The sequence below is a fragment of the Neofelis nebulosa genome, chromosome 1, assembly GCF_028018385.1.
Source record: "Neofelis nebulosa isolate mNeoNeb1 chromosome 1, mNeoNeb1.pri, whole genome shotgun sequence".
NCBI classification, from domain to species: Eukaryota; Metazoa; Chordata; class Mammalia; order Carnivora; family Felidae; genus Neofelis; species Neofelis nebulosa.
Window position 1 is genome coordinate 141,688,739 of NC_080782.1, and position 23,028 is coordinate 141,711,766.

A 23,028-nucleotide genomic window follows, 5' to 3' on the forward strand; every position below is an offset into this window, starting at 1 on the left:
CACTCCTTCCCTTCCCGCCGCGGCCACCACCTTAGAAGTTACAGTCTGAGCTCTCGCACAACTGCGGGTGCGGACGCCCGGACCGAGAACCGCACCAGCCGTCCTTAGGGAGATGAACAGCGGGCTGGGACTCGGCCACCAGCTCCGCGAAGCCACCAGCTGCCGCCCGGCCGGGCTCGCGGGCGACCCCACCCCTCCCCCACCCCCCTCGCCTGGAGCAGCCGCCGGAGTTACGCAGCCTCAGCCCCGACACCTCCCCGGCTGCTTTCAATCCTGATCACAGGGGATAGGGGTGGGAGGCCAGAAGTGGAACAGAGGGTGAGGGTGAAGGGGCAGCGGGAAAGAACCCAAACAGTCCGGTTCGCAAGAGCCAGGACGCCAAGTGGCAGGACCCCGGTGCACACACACCACACACGCGCACACGCTCACCCACGCGCCCCGCTCCCCCGGTTCAAAGCCAAGCGGCTACAAGATGGGAGCAACGCAGGAGGTGGGGTGGCGGGAAGGCCCGGAGTTACGGGGAGCGACGTTAGGAGGGCAGGGGATGCTTCAGGAACTGAGAAAGTGAGAAAGTCCCAGACCCCCCTCTCCATCCCCAAGTCTGGGCTGCCCTGCCTGCAGCCCCGGTCGCCTTCCACCCAGCGCAGCTCGGGAGGCGGGGAGGGGAGCCAGAGCCGAGCTTCCCCCAGGCTGCCCTCCCCGGCCTGGCCCAGGGCCCGGAACCCGGCCCCCCTCCAGCCCCGGCTTGGGTAGGCTGCCAGGCAAGGAGCGACTTGCCAAAAGACTCTGGGGGAGCAAGAGGGCAGGACAGGAGCATTTTGCACACTCCGGCCGGGCTGCTCATTTCTTCCTCTGTCGACACACCCCCAGTGAGCCCCCCTTCCCCGACAATACACGTACAGATACAGAGACACGCACGCGTTCGCCCTTCCCTCGATCCCAGGTCCATCGATTAAAACACTAGTTGATTTCTTCCTGATTAAAAAGGAAAAAAAAAAAAAAAAGTGCAGCAACTCTTTTCAGGAGTCGCCGGAGCAAGGAAAGTCCGTCTGCAGGCGTCCTTCTATAGTTTGCTAGGAGTTAAGAAATCTGGCGGTCCCCACTGAGAACCGGACCGGAACCCCGAGGGGGCGAAAGGTGACGAACTCCTTCCCCACCCCCGCGCCTCTCACCTCCTTAAGTTCCTTGGCCACGTCCTTCAGGTCGCCCAGTACTAATTCCAGATCCTCCACGATGATCTTGATCTGTTCCTTCACCTTGGTTTTGGAGGCTGCCGGCGGTCCCTCGGCTGGACAGGACGAGGAGGGGGTCCCCTTGGACTTGGCTGACATTCTCTGGGGGCAGGCGAGGCAGGTCAGCACAGGCGGGCGAGCGGAGGCTGCTGCGCGCCCCCGTCCCTGGCGCTGCTGCGGCCGCTGCCGCCACGAGCCCCCCTCATCTTGGACGCTCCCCGGGCAGCGGCGGGAGGCTGCGCTCGGCGCTCGGCAGGGCGGCCGCACCGTGGTGCTGCCATCAACTCCCCGAGACGCGGCGCTGGGCGCGGGGCTGCAGACGGGCGAGCAACGCGCCTGCGCCTCCTCCCGCCGCCGCCCGCCGCTCTCGCGCACACACGCGCTCGCTCCCCGCCCGCGGAGACGGCCGCCCGGCCGCCGCGCCCCGGGCCGTCAGCTGCAGTCCCCGCGGCCCGGCGCTCCGGGAGCTCTCGCCCGGCACGCGGGCGTCCGCGAGCAGGGACACAAGTCCGCGCCCTGCCCGGCCCTGGCCTTCATCCTGAAATGCCCTCGTCTCCGCAGCCGGCTGGGGGGTCTTCTCACACCTAGCCGGCTTCCTTCCTTCTCCCCCGCTAGCAGAGCCCTGGTTCCCCACCACACTTTAGGACAAAATGGAAAGACCCCCCCCCCCACCCCCCGTAGGGCCAGGAGTTGCGTTTAGGGGCAGTAAAGCGACCCTAAGTGTTTATCGAGGACCCAAGTATGTTCAGAAGGCCTCCAATCATTCTCCTAGTTGATCTAGGAGTTACACAGAGGTGTTCCTACTTCTGCAGGAAAGAGAGAGAGAGAGAGAGAGAGAGAGAGAGAGAGAGAGAGAGAGAGAGAAATGTGCACAAAGACCCCTCACCCGTGGAATAATGAAATGCAGCCACAGTTCTTGAACGAGGTTGTCTAATCCTGCTGATTCCACAAAACTAATAGCGGATGTATTAATTTCACGTCCCCACACCAAAAATCCCTCAGGGAGACTGAGTAATCTTGGCTGTACTTATCTGGGACAGGTTCTCTCTCTCTCTCTCTCTCTCTCTCTCTCTCTCTCTCTCTCTCTCTCTAACTATTCTGTTTTCATGACCTATGCTGATGTATGTTTGGGTAGATACGCTGTCTGGATCTCCTCTTGAAAGAGCTGAATAAGAAGTTTGCCTCCAACTTTTTTTTTTCCCCCATCATTTTTTTTTTTTAATCTCCATTTCAAGCCTTTCGCTACTAAATAGGAAATAACTTTCTGACTGTTCTGCCAAAAGGATCCAGGGAGGAGAGCTAATAGGAAGCCTTCAGTCTCATTCTCAGTAGGTGGCTCCCATTCTCATTAGCTAAAGTTTTAATTTCCTTAGTAACAAACCCATGGGCTATTAGCTACTGACCTCGCAGGATGGTTTTACTTTATTGTCTTCAGTGCACACTACTCCAAATCATTATTTTAATAGGCTTCCCATTTTGGCCATGGCTTAGCAGGGCCCTTATTTTTTGCTTCTCACACCCTAGGTTGTCCCAACAAGCCTCTTTAGATGAAAAAAATCTTGGCACCTCTCCCCTTCTGAGTTCCTTAAGCCCTCCGTAATCAATCACTGTCTTAATTCTGAACACCTTCCCTTGACAAAATCATTGGAAGTCATATATGAATATGGAAAAAAGACGCACCGGAAGAAAAAAATAGAAATTTAGATAGGATGCCTCAGCAGGAGCTGCTGGGAGACAATTAAAATAAGGAAAGAATAAAAGAAGCAGTGTGCAGTAAGAAAATTGGAGAGGAGAAAAAGGAAGAAATAATTAGAAGTGTTCAATAAGCAATATGCTCAACGTCTCTGAGGTAGGGAGAACAGATTTTTTTTTTCTAAGTTCCTTTATCTCTGCAGGTTCTTTATTTTATAAAGATGTAACAGTAAAAATAATTTTATCAGGTTTACAAACTCTCCTACTGGAAATTTCTGATCTTTAATGATAGCTTTATTTTATATGTGAATAAAGATAAATGGTCAGAAATGGCAGGAGAGCATAAGAAAAAAAAAAGGAAAAATGCTTTTTCTCTAGCTTTGAATTGTCGACTCTCAGTTGTAGGCAGGTAGATACAGAAGCCCACAAAACTCAAAGTGTCAAGAACATTGGAGAGGAGGAAAAGAAGGGATGTTTTCCTTTCCACTGACAAAAGAATACTCTTACAACTTAAGAATATATCCATGCTACTCTGAATCTCCTTCACTAAAGATAAAAAAAATAAATCTGTTGTCCTAAGATATCTATTAGTATTAATGAACTAAACTATTCTGGCTCAAAATCAAATCATAATTATCACTCTAAAACATACCATCCATATCCATAGCACAACTTATTCTTAAATAATGGCTGTCACCTGTCTAGATCTGTATTTGAATATAATACAGAGTCAAGTGAAAGGGGACTTCCAAATCCAAACTAGAAAGCTGGTAGGACCCACCAGGGGTGGCTACCACGATCTTCCAGTTATTAAATAGGTATGGGTAAAATATGCCTAAAGAAGAAACTCTTACAAAGAGAGTTAAAAATATTGAAGAGAAGGAAGCAGAATGAAAAGGACACATAAAATCTATTTACTTTTTTTTTTTTTTTTTTTTTACACTTACGGAAAAAACATAATTTATTCCTTTGGCTTACCCTGGAGTCTCTCAGAGGTTCATATATGAAGTTTTAAAGCCAAATTATGGGGACCACACCGCAAAGTGACACATAGTAAAATTTACCATCAATCTGTCCATAAATTTGTTTATGTACTAGCACTAGCTGCAAATGGGTACATAACTCAAACCTCATCACTTAGATACACACACAAAAAAAGGAAAGCCTTACTCACAGAAGTGGTCGTGTACCCAGCATTTTATTCTTTCTGTCTCTTTATCTATATTTCCTGGGATTTGCAGCAAGAAGGATTGGATAATTATAGGAGATCATCTAGTGGTTGTTTTTTTAGTTACAAGCAGTTATCAGTTTTCTTGAGCGCACACGTGTGTGTGTGTGTGTGTGTGTGTGTGTGTGTGTGTAATCTATCGCGAAGGGTCCCTAATAATTAACCTGTAGGAAATGTTATGACACTGACATAATTTTTAATTCACAAAGAGTTCAAGAATATTCCAAAATACCGTGTTCCATTTTGTTGGCAGTAGCTCTTATGGATTCTCATTACCTTAACAATGCTTATCGATTCTCAAAAAAGGATGATATGCATAATATAACATCGCTTTTAATGCTTTGACTTTGATTTTCTTTTTCTTTTGCAGGAACTTATTTTTTGTTTGGAAAATCTAATAAAGTTATTAGAGATATTTGAAAATGTAAAAAAAAAAAAAAAAAAAGAATGGCGACACTGCTCTGACCAAAACAGTTTTCACTGGGGGACTGAGGAGGAGTGTGGTGGAGAAGGACACGGATGTCTAAAGGACGAAATGTTGTCACTGAAACACAGCTGAGAGAAATTAGGAAAGTTCTCCATATATATGTTGACTATTAAATAAGTATATTGCATATGTCCGGGCAGAGGTTCTCTAACTGGTTAAAGCACTGATTACTAGATCCTACCTCCAGGGTGTCTGAACCAGTAGGTCTGGGGTGGGGTCTGAAATTTGCCTTTAACATGTTTCTGGGCAGCTGGAAAGGGACCACATTCTGAAAATCATTGGTTGGAGAGATTAAAAGAAAACTTGAGTTTTGTTTTGTTTTGTTTTGTTTTTTCCAGAGTAAGCCTTAAAGGTCATCTAGTTCTATCTCTTTATGTTATAGGTGAGAAAACCAAGGCCTTGGGCAGTTAAATGGTACATCAATGTTTCATATCTAGGGAATACAAATTAAGAGCTAGAACTCTGTGTTGACTCATACATCTTGTGGAGTGGTCTCCATTTGTCTGGAGAAATGTCTCCTTTTTATCAACTGCTTTTGGCATGATGTCTACCTACTATAGATAAACACATACTAGTTTAACAAACGTGATCTGGACGTTTCAGTGGAAGTCTTTAAAGTCAATGGACTTTGATTCAACAAATTTTTTTTAAATGGCTACTTTAGGCATGACTCTACACTATGGAGGATATGTACGACTAGGTTTAGCACGACACAGTCCCAGCAGGAACAATTTTAGATTAACTCCACACATGACTCTAATATAAAAACTGAGATTAACTCAAAGTATCTAATCTTGCCCTCTTTCCCAACTGTAGTCAGTTTATTTTACTTGACATCCAAAGTCAATATATACTTGGCTTTTTTTTTTTTTATCCATGTGACAGAAACTGAACTTTTGCTTAACTCAACAAAGGAAATTATTTCATAGCCAAAGCAAAGTATGGATAGAAATATCTTCGAGTAGGACTGGAGTCAGAAATTCTGAGACCACTGGGACTATGTCTTTCTGTCCCTGTATCCCACCCTCTTTTCGTGCATTCTTTCTCTTAAGCTCATTCCTACATAAAGTTAAAACACGGTCACAGGTTAGTCAAGGCTCACATTTTCACAACTTTTGCAGCTAGAAAAGAAAAAGATCATCACGGCAAGTGCCCAGGAGACGACTTTGATAGGTCTAGCTTAGGCTATGGACACATTAGCCAATCACTGCGACTGAGTTGGGTGCAAAGCTGCTACCAGAGTTGTGCCATTTTTATAGAAAAGGCTTACATTTTTATACTTATTACCATGATTTTCCAGCAGGTGGCACTAAAACAAGTTATTCTAACAAAATCTGTATATTATGATAATTTTCTTATATGGAAGTAAAGTGTTTTCAGGAAGTAAAATCATTTTCAGATTCACACAAAGAAAGACCCCATATGAATCAGCACTGTTTGGGGAGAAACTGATGGCAAAAAAGTACAGTGACTGGCCCAACTTCAATCAAGTTGTCTGTACCTGTGCCCTATTTCTCCTCCAAAAGAGGAGGTGTGCCCCTGGGGGGAAAAATAGGTATCCACCATACAGACTTTAATTGGATCACATACCTTGATTTTTTTCTCACACTTAGAGGTTGATATTTTATCTTTAAACATTTTTTAATGTGCATTCATTTTTGACAATGAGAGAGAGAACTTGTGTACAAGTGGGGAAGGGACAGAAAGAGAGGGACAGAGGATCAGAAGAGGGTTCAGGGCTGACAGCAGCGAGCCTGGTGCAGGGCTCGAACTCACAAAAGGTGAAATCGTGACCTAAGCTGAAGTCGGACACTCAACCAACTGAGCCACCCAGGCCCCTCCTAAAGACTGACATTTTTAAATTGTTCTTGCTTCCCAAAGCGAGCTTCACTCAAGTCTTAGATTGGACATTCAGTTCACCCATGCCAAGAACCCTTCATCCATTCCCATCTCAGGGTCCCAGCTTTGAAGACCTGACCCAGCCCAGAGCTGCTGAACTGCCCCCACCACATGTGGAAGCAATACTGAAACAATTACCCTCTTTCCTCCACTCAGGAGTTTCCACTCATCCTGAATCCCTGGGACCTGTGCCTGACATCTCATTCTGCCTCTCAGCTTCAAACTTCTGGGCCAAGTGAACAGAGAACCCGAGACTTTCAATACTCCAGGACTGTTACAGACGTGCCAAAGAGGTGTTTTTAAGACTTGGCCACTTGCCACTCTGCACAGTTTAATAGCTTAGCAGTCTCTTTCCCTGGAAGGCGATTCAGCCACAACCAAGGAAAACTTGATCATTTAGTAGAAAACAAGACACACTATTAGTACCAAGATCACTGAAACTTCTCATTCATGCATCCAATTAATTTTCATAGATACTTGGCAATTGCTGTTCCTAGAAGTTTAAGGGTCCTCAGTTTTTGTCTTAGTTTTTGTTTTGTTCCTTCCAAGAAAGTAAGGGTGAACCGAGAACAATTACTGGTTTTGATAACGTCAGAGAGGAGAAGTTGGCAGTGGTTGTACCCTCCCTCTGCTTAAGCAATACTCTGGCCTTCAGGCATATAAAGCCAAGTCCTGCCGGGTATAAGGTGGCCAGGAATGCCATCCACTGTGTATGGCCAGATAGAGTATGTAGTTTTAGTTCCTTATCTGAAAACTGGGATGGAATGACCTAACTCTGCAATGCTCTAGTCTAGAGCATTCTGTACAATGCTGAGTATAAGGACTCAGACACCTTTCCACTCTGAGCTAGTGGACCATGATACAATCATTGGGATCCATAATGAAGCCACTACTCTATTTAATCCGCATGCTACCTCCATTTTTTATCTCTCTTGCTCATCAAAAGTCCATGAGCTTTCGCCCAAGCCTCAACCTAAACTTCAAATATATATTGTTATAGTCTGAATGTTTAGGTGCCCAAAGCATTCCTATGTTGAAAGCCTAATTCCCAGTGTGATGGTATTTAGAGACGGGGCTCTTGGGAGGTAGCTAAATTAGTCCATGAAAGTGGGGCCTTATAATAGCATTAATGGCTTTATAAGGAGGGAGGAAGGGAGGGAGGGAGGGAGGGAGAGAGAGAGAGAGAGAGAGAGAGAGAGAGAGAGAGAGAGAATGTCTCCTTCTATGAGTGTGCACCAAAGAAAGGCCATCCATGTGAGGCCACTGGGGGAAGACTGACACGCTAGGAAGAGAATCCTCACCAGGAACTGAATTGGCTGACACACTGATCGTGGATTTCCTAACTTCCAAAAACTGTAAGAAAATAAATACCAGTTATTTAAGCCACCTAGTTTATAGTATTCTGTTATGGAAGCCAAAGCTAAGACAGATTTTGTTTTGTTTTTCCAGCTTTATTGACATGTAACTGACATATAACATTGTGTAAGTGTAAGGTGTACAATGTGATGATTTGAAATACTTGTATATTGTAAAACGGTTGCCACCTTTGCATTAGCTAACATCTTCATCCTGTCACATAATTACCATTTCTTTCTTGCAGTGAAGACATTTAAGATCTTCTCTTTTGAGAACTTTCATGTAATACAGAGTTATTAACTACAGCCACTACGCTGTACTATTAGATCCCGAGAACTTACTCATAACTGAGTTTGTACCCTTTGACCAACATCTCCCCTTTTTTTTGCCATTCCCTACCACTGGTAACCACCGCTATACTGTCTGTTTCCATGAGTTAAGCTTTTTAAGATTCCACTTTTAAATGATATGGCACTTTGTTTTTCTCTGTTTGACGTAGCATCATGCTCTCAAGATTGATACAACTTGTCACAAATATCAGGGTTTGTTTATCATGGCTGAATAATACTCCATTATTCAGAGAGGGGAGAGAGAGAGAGAGAGAGAGAGAGAGAGAGAGAGATCTTTCTTACCCACTCATTTGTTGAGTTTCCGTGTCTCCATCCAATGTCTTCCAACCAATTCATAAGTTGTTTCATGTCTTAGCTATTGTGAATAATCCTTCTGCAAACATGGGAATACAGAGAGCTCTTTGAGATCCTGATTTCATTTCCTCTGGATGTATTTCCAGAAGCAGGGTTACTGAGTCATATGGTGGTTTGAAGGCAGATTTTGATACTGAGAAGTGGGGCATTGCTATAATAAATATGTTAAAATGTGGAAGCAGTTTTGGAACTTGGTGAGGAAGTTTTGAGGTGCATGCTAGAACTACGGATATGAGGGCTAGTCTGGTGAGGACCAAGAAAGAGCAATGCTGGAGTGGAAGCATAAAAACTCAAGAACAGAATGTCTGTAGAAATATGGACATTACAGGCCATTGTAGTGAGGTCTCAGATGGGGATAAGGAACATGTTGGTGGAAACTGGAGGAAAGGTGATTCTTTTTATAAAGTGGCAAAGAACTTGGCTGAAATATTTTGATATTCTCCTGTTTCCTAGAAGGCAGATCTTGGGAGCAATGCAATTAGATATTTAACAGAGGAGATTTGGGGAAAGGACCCAAGGAGCAGCATGCCTCCTCCTGGTTGCCTACAGTATAAGGCAAGAAGAGACAGATGAATTGAAGAGACAGATAAAGAGACAGACAGAAGAATTGTTAAATAAAAAGGAACCAGAACTTAAACATTAAGACAACTATTAGCCTTGTCTTGCAAAAACAAACAAAGAAACACATTCAAAAGAGGACACCATGTGTGTGGCTGGCCAATCAACAAAGTGATTATAGATTATAGGAATTGAACACAGTTGGTTTGAACTGAAGGGGAGGGCAATGAGTTGAAATGGAGATGGGAGGTGGTCAGATTCTTGGATCCTATAGCACTGGGTCACAGCTATTAGGATGTGAACATGCATTCTCCTTCAAGAAAGGGGGAAAAGGACCCCAAAGGCAATTCGGAGAGCATCCAGGCCACCACTGAGGTTTTAACAGGCTCAATAGGCTTCCACCAAAGACCTGAGCATGAGTCCATCCCTCAAAGCCATGGGGCCAGGCTGTCCCCATCCTTGGGGGTGTAACCCAGTCCAGCAGAGCCACAGAGGTGGGACCACTGCCGCGGTCGGCTAGTAAGGCAGAGCCCTGAACCAGAGAGGACTGATTATTCACAAGCTTTAACAACTGATGAAACGTGCCTTTATTTATTTATTTATTTATTTATTTATTGGACTTGCTGGGGACCCGTCACCCTTTCCTTCTCTTCCTTCCTTTTACAATGGGAATGTCTGTCCTATGCTTGCCCCATCGCTGTATGTTGGAAGCACATTAATGATGTGTCTGGTTTCATAGGTTCATAGCGAAACAGCAATTTTGCTTCATGATGAGTTAAAACCTCCAGTTTCACCCACACTGATTCTGATGATATTTAGATGAGACTTTGGACTTTAGGCTTTAAGGATGATGCTGGACTAAGTTATGATTTTGGGGGCTATTGGGATGGAATGAATGTATTTTGCATGTGAGAAGGAGATGAATTTGGGGGGCCTGGAGCAAAACGTTATTGACTGAAAGCTTGTGTTTGCTCAAATTCAGATGTTTAAGCCCTAAGCCCAGTGTTAGGCCTTTGGGAGCTAACTGGGGGAACAAGAGGTCATGAGGATGGGCCTTCATCTCAGGATTCATGACCGTGCTCTAAGAAGCCTTCTGTCAATACCTCTCTCTCACCCACACTTCCTCTTCTCCCTCCCCCGCTCCATCTCCTTCTCCACCCCCCCCACCCCCTACCCCCCCACCCCAGTCCCTTTCCCTGTATTTCTCCGTGCAAGCAGCAAGGACCTGCCCTGTCATGTCAGGACACAGTGAGAAGGCAGCTGTCTACAAGCCAGGAAGAAAACTCTCACTAGGAACCAAACCTGCTGGCACCCTGATCTTCGACTTTGCAGCCTCCAAAACTATGAGAAAATAAATCTCTGTTGTTTAAGCCACACCATCCATGTTTTTTTGTGATGGCAGCCAAAGTTCTCTCAGACAGGTATTACCCATCTCAGAAGAGTTCTAGAATTACATGAGGGTGGTGTCATCTCTTAGAGTGTTTGAGGTAAACTGTGGAGTCTGGCTAGTGCACAGAGCATATACATGAAGAACGTTCTCCAGAGGTTTTGCAACACACAAGCTGTAAAGTTGAAGTTAAATTCCTCTGAAATGGACAGAAAGCAGTAGGGAGAAAGAGACGGTAGTTAGCCCAGTTAGGCTGGTTGCTGTGGGTGTGCAATAGATACAGCCTCAGGGCCTAAACCAGGGAAGAATAATGAGGCTAGATTGGAAATAATCCATAGGTTTTTCAGGAATGAGAAGGAGGCATCAGCCACAGGCTCTGGCAACTAATTCAATACATCAGTGCAAAAGACATCAAGCTTTTGATTTTAAGATTCTGAGTATATGTTATTTGCAAATGCTCATTCAAATAGGTTTTGAAATGTACTTAAAAGCCATGCATAGGGGCGCCTGGGTGGCTCAGTCGGTTAAGCGGCCCACTTCGGCTCAGGTCATGATCTCGCAGTCCATGAGTTCGAGCCCTGCGTCGGGCTCTGTGCTGACAGCTCAGAGCCTGGAGCCTGTTTCAGATTCTGTGTCTCCCTCTCTCTGACCCTCCCCGTTCATGCTCTGTCTCTCTCTGTCTCAAAAAAAATAAATAAACGTTAAAAAAAAAAAGCCATGCATAATCTGGTAGTGATGCATTTCCATGGACTCAAAGAAAAATAAGCGAAATGAATGTTTCATCTAATAGGAAACCAGAGTTCAAGTGTGTATGTAAATGATACACTATTTAAAGACTAGATATTATTATCAAAGTTCATGCATAAGAATAGTCAACATCACAAAATAACCAGATGCCCACACCCTAATGTAAAACACTCATTTATAGCATTGTAAAAAATCTTAGGATTTCAGGATCGGAAATGACCTTAGAAGCCATAGAATCAAATCTTTTAATCTTACGGATACACACACTGAGTTCAGAGAGATTACGTGATTAGTCAGAGATCACAGAATCAAGGAGTGACCAGAATCAGACCTGATACTTGGTCATACATGAACCCTCGAGTGATACAAATAGGTCAAGAGAACAGTAGCTGTCCCCAAACTAGCTCTTTGAAAAAGCATTGTATAATAATGAGGGATCATAAAAACCATCTCTCCTACCTTAAACAGTCCCTACATCTTGAGGCCCATGGGCAATCTCTAGTACTTTAAAAGGTCTTGATGATAATATCCTTTGAAAGATAGCAGGGATTAGAAAAAGGAAGCAGTAATGTGAGCGGGCCTAGAAAAGCTGGCAAGACCTCCAAGGACAGTATCAGAATAAGATAGACAAACAACTGTTAACTTGATAATACAGCAAAAAAAAAAAAAAATAGTATGTAACTTTTCATAACAGATTTCTGAGTGTTAGGTTTCAAACTTGAATATATGTATAACGGATGGCAACATATAAAATATTTTTAACCACCTGTCACTATCAAAATTGGATCAAAGCCTTGATATCTCTGCTATTTTAATAATATTTGGCTCTAATTTTGCTAAAATTTTCTCAATATCCTTTTCCATACTTGCAAGCTGTTTCCTTTCCAATGACTTCTAATTCCTTGAAACTATTTTCAACTCAGCACGTATCTGTAAATGCTATAATTAATAGGGAAGAATGCTCAGTGTTGATCAATTTTAAGACAATGCATTTATTCCACAGTGGCACCCTCCATCATAACGCCTTCTATATTCCTTAGCTTTTCACATAATTTTTGTAAAAACTGCTTAGTATTACCAGGGATAAAGTCCTCTTAGGCTATATTTTCAGCACTCTGAGCACCAGCTCAACTAGTACTGAAGCAGGGAGTTTGAAAACGGTTCAGCCCTTTCCCACATAGCACAGTGGGACAGCATGGTGTCATTAAATGCCATTCATATCAACTGTCCAGATATCTAAAAAGCCCCCGGAGTGTTTCCTTTAAAAACCACTTCCCTGTGTGGTTTTTAGGATCTAACAGAAGGAAAAGTCTCTATCCCTTATTTTGGGTTTTTAAAGACTAGTACAAAGCGCTGTTTTATTCTTTCTAAACAATCAAGCAGCAGGCAATGGGGAAAACTCAGTAGATGTGACATTAGACATCTTAGGTTTGAAATTCATATTCTGTCACTGGCTCTGTGATCTTAGACACTGAAACTCCACCACCATTTGCTTCTATATCTGCCAGTGTGATTACATACCTATTTGCAAAAGTGAATGGAGAATCAAAGGAGATAATTATGTGGAAATGTTTTGTAATCTGTGAATTACTCAACAAATGTTAGTCGCTGTTATTCTTCGTGTGTTTGTTTTGATGGATGTTCTCTGTGCATCAAGGAACCTGCTACCTCCAGCGCTCCAGGACTTGGCTGCTTTCCAGAACTGCTTGATTAAGTAAACCCCTCTACAACAGCAATTTTTCAAAGTATATTCCAGCAGTGTCAATTTTTTTAAAAAATTGGGAAACACTGCATACACCGTACCCCTCTTACATATGACAAAGTTAAAAATCAGGATATTAAAGTCTGAAAAATCTTTTCTGTTAAATTTTAATCTCAAAACTTATTCTATTTAACCATGGAATCCCATACTTTCTACGCCCTTCTTTTCTCTTCCCTTCCTTCCCCCTTCCCTTCCCTTCTCTTCCCTTCCCTTCCCTCTCTTTCCTTTCCTTCCCTTCCTTCTCTTTTCAACATGACACCTGTAAGTATTCTGCTTAAAGAACGTCATGGAACACAATTTAGTAACATGTGTTCCAAAAGTTTCTTGATCATATTTCACTTTTCCTTAGAAGTGATTCTGTGGACCTGGATTATTTGGCATAGGAGGGCTTTATTGGAAGTCGTGTTGTGTGTGTTTCTGTAGTATTTTTACACTGATGTATTTTTCCAAGTAACAAATTCTGTTCTGTTATTTTTATTCATGCTGTATTTGTATAGACCTTTACTATTTTCCACCCACTTCCCAATGTCACATCAACATCTCCCTTGATGCTCGGTCTCAAGCAATAAAACTAGAGCGGGGAAGTACTGTTATCCTCAATTTAAGGTTAGGAGTCTTTGGTTTTTCTTTCTTTTTTCTTTTCTTTAAGAATTTTTTTAAGTCTATTCATTTATTTTGAGAGACAGAGAGACAAAGAGAGCATGAACAGGGAAGGGGCAGGGAAAGAAGGAGAGAGAGAGAGAGAGAGAGAGAGAGAGAGAGAGAGAGAGAGAGAGAATTCCAAGCAGCCTCTGCACTGCCAGTGAGAAGCCTGACGCAAGGGTTGAAACTTCGAACTGAAAGGTAGTGACCTGAGGCAAAACCAAGAATCTGAGGCTTAACCAGCTGAACCAGCCAGACGTCCCTAGGGTTAGGAGTCTTCACTGAGATCACACAACTGTTGTGGGACAACCAGCAGCAGAATGCAGGTGTCCTCATCCTTGCTCATTGAGCTTTCTCCTACGGTGCAAAGCTTCCAAACTCCTAGCCTTTCGTACTGTGCACCTCTAATATTCTTTGCCTTCAGAGCCAAAACTAGTGTATTTTCTGCATTAGGTCAGGATAGAATTTGCTTGCTTATTTTTAGCTCCCTGATGACTGAACTCAATCTTTATTCGCTACAGGGTATTTGGGACTAGGAGAGGGAGAGGTTGGGAAGGTTCTATTTCATTTGAATTACTTAAGGAAAAGTCTCCCATTCTCAGATTCAGACCAAGATTTATTCAAGAAACCTCAAAGACAGTGGCTATGTCAGATTTTTTGAAGCATAAGACTGAATCCACTCAAAGGTTTGGGTTAATAATTCTATAGCAGAACAGTATGTACTATAAAAATGGGACTTTCCCTGCCATAAGGGCATGACAATCTTTTATATGAAACAAAAGCAGTTGTTCAAGTGCTGCCCATCTGGAGCCATAAAAGAGCTCAGAATCCATTAATGCAACGAGGAAAACAAAAGGGAAAGCTTTTTTCCATGTACTTTCCACCATGCATTTGACACAGTGGCAGCTCAGTAACATTCTTGACATTTCTGAGCTGTTCCGTAGAGCAGCACAGGAACAGAAAGTGTGACTTAGACTCCACTGGCACATCACCAGGCTGCAGCACAAGGTAAAATTCAGTCAACTTCTCCCTGATAAGCTGAATGCCAGGTAGTTTATAGCCAAGTGAACTTGGATGTTTGGAATGGTGTGAAAACCACACAGTGAACGAAATTCTGCAATAATGTAACCACTGGATTCAACTGGCTCCTGACCTAGGATTTTTATTATTTATTGTTTTAAGAGCTGCAATGGTTCACCTGGGTGGCTCATTCTGTTAAGCATCCCACTTCCGCCAGGTCATGATCTCACGGTTCGTGAGTTCAAGCCCCACATCGGGGTCCATGCTGATAGTGCAGAGCCTGCATGGGATCCTCTCTCCCCCTTTCTCTCTGCCCCTCCGCCACTCTCTCTCAAAAAATAAATAAATAAACCTGAAAAAAAAATAAGAGCTGCACCATGCAAATCAATAACTTACGTATTATTGATTCTAGTAGAGGTATAAGCTACTTCTTTTCTACCTGACAACATATATGTTTCTAAGCTTAAAAGTTATTGCAATCTATAGGGGTTCACAAAATCCAGTCTTACATTGCATATTCTGAAATTAATTTAATAGTATTCTTTTGATTTGGACATAATACACACATTAAAACCTTTTCAGTCAATTCTGTAAGAATAACTCCTAGGAAAGTTATGAAATTAAAGTGGAGCTCCCACCCCACTTTCTATTGCATCGATTCTGGGACCACAAAACGTGTGCTGGACAGTGGGTAAGGGCTAAGACAGGTGATGAACGGAGCCTGATGAGGCAGTCAGTCACCAGAGCAAGAGTTTGAATTAGTGAAACCAGACAAAAGTCCACTAGTTTTTACAGTGACCTGTGCACAGGAGACTCGCCTGTGTGGACGACATCCATGCAATCCTTTGTTCTCTGCCTTCCACGTTGGTTCAGGTGAGAGGGACTAAGGGAAGATTACTCTGGCATATTTCCTGCAGGGCGGGCTGTGTCCCCAAGTCACAGCCTTTCATAAAAGCCTTCCTGGGTTCTGTTTATTCCATTCTTCCCATTTTTCCTTCAGACCTCGACTTCTCCTCACGTTCTGCACCACTGTTTGGTTTTATTACACTCTGAGAAAACATGTCCACTGCCTTTTCATCAAACTTTTGTCAAATTACCCTATGTGAAAGTGCCATGCTTTACCTCACCCTGCCTTATTATATACACCACAAACTCAAAACATGTCTGCCTGTGTATGGCTGGCCAACCAGTTAGGGCCCTACTTGCAAGAATATAAATGAAATGTGTACGAAGTCCTTCACTCTAGGAGAAGAGTGACCTAGGGTCCCAGCTTTAGTCCTAAATTGATAGTCATTGCAGGAAAATAGTGTGTGTGTGTGTGTGTGTGTGTGTGTGTTTACAATATAGGGTGTATCCCCTGGCTCATTCTCCCATCCACTTGCACACCCTGGAATATGAGTGCATTCATAACCAGCTTATTTAGTAAATACTTATATATTAGACCTGCACAGAATTTTGGCAAATTTAAATGATCAAAGTAACATATGTTTACAAGTGCACAAAATTTTATATTTGTCTTATGGCTTTCTTTCTTCAGCTCTCACATTTAAATTTTGCAAATAACTTTCCCATCACACATACCTTATTCAGATTATTTTTCTAAGCTATTAGATATATTTGGACACTCTTAATTTGTATAAGTTGCGCCAATTATTTCTTCCATAAGCATTATTGGGCAAATGAAAGAGATTAGACAACACAATCATAGGTGCAAATAAATAGTTTATTTATTTAATTATTTATTTATTAACTATAAAAATAGTTGAATTATTTTTAATTCCTGTGGTTATATCTTTCATATAAGAATAGTCAACCGCACTGCTAATTAACTTGAAAAGAACATATTTAAATTGTCTTATACGTTAATTATTTTAGAAACTCTATTAGAAGCTCAAGTTTCTTTTCATGCTATGCTGGCTTCTTCTGCCCATGTAAGTGCTCTCATCTGAATATGTTATAATTACATATGCAACTCTACACTGGGCAGTATCTGACAGCATTTCCATGTTTTTCTATAGACATATATTTTTGGACTCCTCCAGTCTCTGCGGTAGTACTAGAAAATGTAAGACATGAGGGGCGCCTGGGTGGCGCAGTCGGCTAAGCGTCCGACTTCAGCCATGTCACGATCTCGCGGTCCGTGAGTTCGAGCCCCGTGTCAGGCTCTGGGCTGATGGCTCGGAGCCTGGAGCCTGTTTCCGATTCTGTGTCTCCCTCTCTCTGCCCCTCCCCCGTTCATGCTCTGTCTCTCTCTGTCCCAAAAATAAATAAAAAACGTTGAAAAAAAAATTAAAAAAAAAAAAAAAAGAAAATGGAAGACATGAAAAGACACATTGGCCAGATTTTCACTGGGGCTTGGAGATGGTGGGGTGTTGTTCACCATATTCCCAAGAAAGGCTGTCAGGGTATCTGGCGAGTGTGAATGTGTCTGTCTTTGGAAAAATGTAGCTAGAAGTTAACACTATATTTAAAAATCTCAAGATTTAATTGGCTGATTGTAGTTTTAAATGTTTTGTGGTGTTTTTTTTTCCTCCTGGGGTTTGATGATACTGCCTCCCTAAATTTTCTTTTCAAAATTAGATACCTAACCACTAGCCAAAATATTAGGTGAAAGCAATCTTAGCCACTGCTGAGCCTTTCTTCTTAATGTGATCAGAATAAAGTGAATGTCCACCTGCATAGCTCAGCCTCCACACAGAGGCTGTGGCTGACAGATAACAACAGGGCAGCCTTGGGGAGAGGGGATATAAGTGCTGGAAAACTGAAACCCGGGTGGGAGGGTAGAGCCCTCAGATGTAAAATTAAGTAAGCAAGGAAATGACCACGACACAGCTCTGCACACTAGAAATTAATTGTATGCTTTCACATAAAGAGGACTTTAGAGAAGTTTGATGTATAAGAATACAGCAGAGTATAAAATATGACCATCTGTCTCTTTTTTTTTTAATTTTTAATGCTTATTTATTTTTGAGAGACAGGGCATGAGTGGGGGAGGGGCAGAGACAGGGAGACACAGAATGTGCTGCAGGCTCCAGGCTCTGAGCTGTCAGCACAGAACCCAACGTGGGGCTTGAACCCACGAACCGTGAGATCATGACCTGAGCTGAAGTTGGACGCTCAACTGACTGAGCCACCCAGGCGCCCCTAAAATTTTTTTTAAGTGTGTATTTACTTTTGAGAGAAAGACAGAGTGCAAGGGAGGAGGGTCAGAGAGAGAGGGAGACACAGAATCTGCAGCAGGCTCCAGGCTCTGAGCTGTCAGCATAGAGTCTGACACGGGGCTCGAACCCATCAACTGTGAGATCATGACCTGAGACGAAGTTGGATGCTCAACCGACTGAGCCACTCAGGCACCCCTAAAATTTTTTTAAAATGTGTATTTACTTTTGAGAGAGAGACAGAGTGCAAGGGAGGAGGGTCAGAAAGAGAGGGAGACACAGAATCTGCAGCAGGCTCCAGGCTCTGAGCTGTCAGCACAGAGCCCAACACAGGGCTCAAACCCACAAACCATGAGATCATGACCTGTGCCCAAGATGGACGCTTAACTGACCGAGTCACCCAAAATAAGACCATCTCTTACAAATAAGTACTAAGTACTTAGGCCAAGAATTAGCCTGGAGTCATACATAATAATGTGCCTTATGGTTATACCTGATATGTGTACTCACATCCTCAATAGTACCCAAGAGGAATGTGGAAAGAACAGGGCAACTGATATTCCATGACTATCAGCAAACACTGAGATGGGGATCATATCTCCTTAAATAAGGATGGGGAGCGGCAGAAAGAGAGAGAGAACCAAAGAATATGGGGACTGTGATTGAATACTGAAAACACGTAAAAGAATTAACTTGAAAAATAATAAAGGGGATGCTTGAAGAAATAATTTAATAAAGAAACTAGCGGAAATACTTTTCTAAAAGAAGCCTGTTTAGAAATATCAATGAGAGGGGCACCTAGGTGGGTCTGTGGTTGAGCGTCGGACTTGATTTCTGCTCAGGTCATGATCTCGTGGGTTCATGAGACTGAGCACTGAGTAGGGCTCTGCGCAGAGAGTTTGGGATTCTTTCTCTCCTTCTCTCTTCCCCTCCCCAGCTCTCTCTCTCTCTCTCTCTCTCTCACACACACACACACACACTCTCTCTCTCTCTCTCTTTCTCAAAATAAATAGACTTTAAAAAAGAAATATCAGTGAGAAATAAGAGAGTATGGCACCTACGGAACAATAGTAGAAAAGTATAAGACAAGAACAGGTTGAGAAGTCAAGTAATATACTTGATCTTTGAATACTCCTGGAAATGTATAATACATATTAATATATTTTAATAAGTAATACATTTGAATACATTTTCTATAAGTAATATATTATATGGTGTATTCTCTGATCAAAACACATCCAGAAACTTTAATGAAACTTTTAAGATATATTATGAAATGAACAAAAGTATTCTTATAAATTACTATCCAATTCCATTAATAAGATACTTAGTAAATAATGCTAATGAGATCACTAGCCTCTGAGCCCTGTGAAGCCAGGTAAAATGCTCGTCTGATTCACCACTTCATACCTAGTGTGGGCATGTCTGGCACTGGTATATGCTCAATAAATATGTGAATCAACATTACTATTCTAAATTGAGTTGAGATAGCCGAGTCTGAGATAGAGATTCTTGACTGAGAGAGTACTCTCAGAGGGAGCATGGAAGGATATGAGGAACGCAGGTGAGTACAAAGAAAATAGGCAATAACAAAATACCATAGATTTGCTGGATTAAACAAGAGACATTTATTTCTCAGTATGGATGCTGGGAAGTCCAAGATCAAGATGCCAGAAAGATAAAGCCATACTGAGCCTCCTCTTTTGGCTTGTACGTGGCCTCCATCTACCTCACTATGTCCTTGCGGGGGAGACAGAGAGCAAGGGAGTGAGCCTGTCTAGAGTCTCTTCTTATAAGGGCAGTAATCACATCATGAGGTCACTAATCCACCCTATGACCTCATCTAACCCTAACTATATCCCAAATGCCTCATCTCCAAATACCATCACAGTGGGGGTTAGGACTTCAACATGTGAATTTGGGGGTACACAGTCAGTCCATAACACAGTTTCAGAAGAATATTGCCTCTTACTATGACCTACTCTGGTCCCATCAAGAGCTCTTAAACATGAATTGCACCACCAAGGCAATTACATATGTATACATATTGTCAAGGCATATGTATCCTTGTTGGTTGCTTCTAAGTATACCATGTTTTAGGAGCCATCTCCAAAGATGAGCCAGCTGTCAGATGTCTCAAGGCTGCCATTTTGACCTGGATGCTCTTTCTGGTCATTGTACTCATATGGCTTCTGATGGTTAAGTGCTGCTCCCTGACCTTGGCTATTCTGGAATTTCTCATCATTGGTGAATGACAGAATTTCCCACTGTCAATCCTGTCCTACAGAGGACAGCCATTACTCAAGTAATGAGGAATGCTGGTATCCACTAACACATTGCTTATTGCTTTGACATTTTTAACTGGAGTCTTTTCCAATTTTACATACCAGATTCATTTTAGCACTTGATCTTCTCTGAGCCCGTAGATCCATTCTTGCACACTCTCCCAAAGCTGTTCTTCCATCTCTAACTCACTTAAGGTGAGCCATTGCCTTTTGCAAGTTTATGAGTCATCTAAAAAGCATATTAAAATCATTTCCAAAGGCCTGTGCCAAGGTGTTATTCCTGAGGCATGGAACAAGTGCCTCTAATTGAGAACTTTCTCTTGTCCACAATTATATTCTTGTTCCTTCTGGTTCAGCACCTTTAGTCTCCAGTCACAGGCATACTCTCCAGTTCTTTTTGGCACATATTAGGCATGTCATATTAGCCAGGTCTGATAGTTCCTTTGGTAAAAAAAAAAAAACTCCTCTCTTCTCCTCAAATCATGAGCTCTTCCCTTTTCAAGTCATGCTCAGATTTAACAAAATTATTGGCATAGTAGCAAGGAGGGTTGCGGAGGGATAATCCTGAATAGGTCAAGACTATTTTGAAAGGCACTTGTCACAGTTATGCCTTTGAACAAGGGTGACTATTTTTCTCTAATAAGGCAGAGAAGTATAAGTCCACAGGCCTAGAAGGCTCAGCAGAATCTGGGAGTTCATATATTTCCACTGCCTATATCTAAATATAGGTCTTTTGGACCCACATCTGATTGAAATAAGCATTTTCAAAGTCCTTGATATGTTTTCTACGCCCTTGAGAAAAAAACCATGCCTTGAACATATTCCAACTCTATATCCCTTAATCCAGTTTATTATAACATAAATTTATGAGCACCAATTATGTACAAAGTCTCTCAATGAACACCTCCTTTTCTTGCATATTTTGTGTTAACCAATGTGGCACAGGATAACCACTGTCACTCATATCCATGCCCCGGTGTAAAAACCATGTAGCCAGAAGTGCTGTCCTCATTGACTCTTCCTACTTCCACATCTCTTAAGTAAGGCCTAAGTAAGGCCAAATTACAAAGTTCTTAGCCCAAATAGACTAAAGATTCCAGGGGTCAGTTTGCTTCTGAGTAGCCTGTTCAGTTTAGATGATACAAGTAATCAGGAAACAATAAATCTAGATTGTGGGTTGGGACAAGAAAACCACAATGGTAGCACCATGACAGTGGGAAGATATTAGAATGGGTTTGAAGAAAATATCACGGGAATGTATGAATGACTGTTGTACCCCCTCCCACCTGAGGGATCACGATAGAGATTTAGGCCATCTTTTCAACTCAAATCCTAGGATGATAATATGTGCTTGACAGAGTCTGGGTGTGGCAGAACAAGAAAAAGATAATGTCTATCATGTCCTTACTATGCACTCTGCTCAATGATCTATATGCATTAGCTCATTCCATCCTTATAAACATCTTAAGTTCTGTAATGCTTATCCTGTGTGCAAATGAGAACACTGAGTCAGAAAGAACTTAACTGCATGGTGGCACACAGCTCTGAATTAATTCTAAGACTAACTGCAAATTCAATACCTTACCTACTACTCTTGGAACCAAAACCAAAAACAAAAAGCAGACACTATTATCTGTCATGAACCTATAAATTTGAATATGTTTCTGTCCTTTCTTGGTCTCAATTTTTCATCTGTACAATGAACACATTTCATTTTATGAACTCTAATAAATTTCCCACCTGCAATATTTTGTATAACCTATCAATCATTTACTTAGTGAGCTTGCATCAGGTGCCCAGAAATTTAAAGTACACCACTCGATTACCTGTGTAGTGTAAGTTCAAATAATTTACTTGTCTTGCATTACTTTTTTTTTCCCATAGGAGGTTCTACCAGGAGAAAATAATAAGTCATCATCTGTGATTTTTGCTTCTTTCCCTGGATACTTTCTGCCAATACTACAGACACACAGACACGTAATTTTTTCACCAATAGTTGGGGTCCAACTTTCTTACCCCAACAATATTTTCTTTTATTCTAGAGACAGAGACTACTTATTATAAATACCCCAAATTTATGTAATTGACAAACTATTTTTCTCATTTTCTTTCCAGCTCTTTAATAATGAAACAATGAAAAAAGGGTCTGGAATGTTTTCTCTGATGGCTAAAATCTATTACTTGGACCATAAAGTTGATGTCAAAAAAACATAGGATCTTTTATGCCCACACATTTTTACATCACAGAAGCTATAAATGTTTCCCACTAAGAATTAAAATACTTTTGCTATTCTATTTTTTTGTTTCTAGCAGCCTTACAAACTCTACACATCAGAAATGATTATTCTTACCATGATTCTCTTTTGTGTAAGGATATAATCCATTTTATTAATTACTTAGTATATATTTTCCCATACACCATGCCATCTTATGAGTAGGTAGACACGTAATGCCCGTGTAACACTTTCATTTTCAAAGAGAAGTATTTTTCTCTTTGTTCCCTTGAAATAAATAATGCCAGGAAAGACATCTATACTGAATTCATCTACAGTGAAGTATTCTGTGTCCTACTGGCCACAAGCTGGCTCTGTTGGAAATCAGTCAGCCAGGTAGTTTAGGGTCATTTGTCCTGGGTAATTTTGTTACCTAATTAAACCCTTTTTCTATACTTTTCCCCCTCACTCTGTTCTACAACACAGGGAGCACCATTTTTCTGCCTCTTGTCAAATGGCTTCTCCGTAGATTTAGGCAGAGGTGAAAACAAGAAGGTGAGAATAAGAGAAAGTGGAGTCTTTCTTCCTCTCTTACGGGATGGTTAGACACTGTGGTGAAAACAGGAAGGTGAGAATAAGAGAAAGTGGAGTCTTTTTT

General features: G+C 42.2%; 1 protein-coding gene across 4 annotated transcripts in view; it reads right to left on the reverse strand.

The window, feature by feature from the left end:
* Positions 1 to 1,749, reverse strand: part of PRR16 (proline rich 16) — a 303,706-nt gene extending 301,957 nt beyond the window's left edge. For 2 of the 4 annotated variants that reach the window (XM_058738225.1, XM_058738217.1), the window contains exon 1: positions 1,173 to 1,749. In XM_058738225.1, the coding sequence (XP_058594208.1) occupies positions 1,173 to 1,331 (159 nt within the window). In that variant the 5' untranslated portion in view covers positions 1,332 to 1,749. Of the gene's footprint in view, positions 1 to 30; positions 51 to 1,172 lie in introns of those variants that run through there. The other 2 variants (XM_058738234.1, XM_058738241.1) reach the window with 2 other exon arrangements.
* Between the last annotated feature and the right edge of the window lie 21,279 nt (positions 1,750 to 23,028).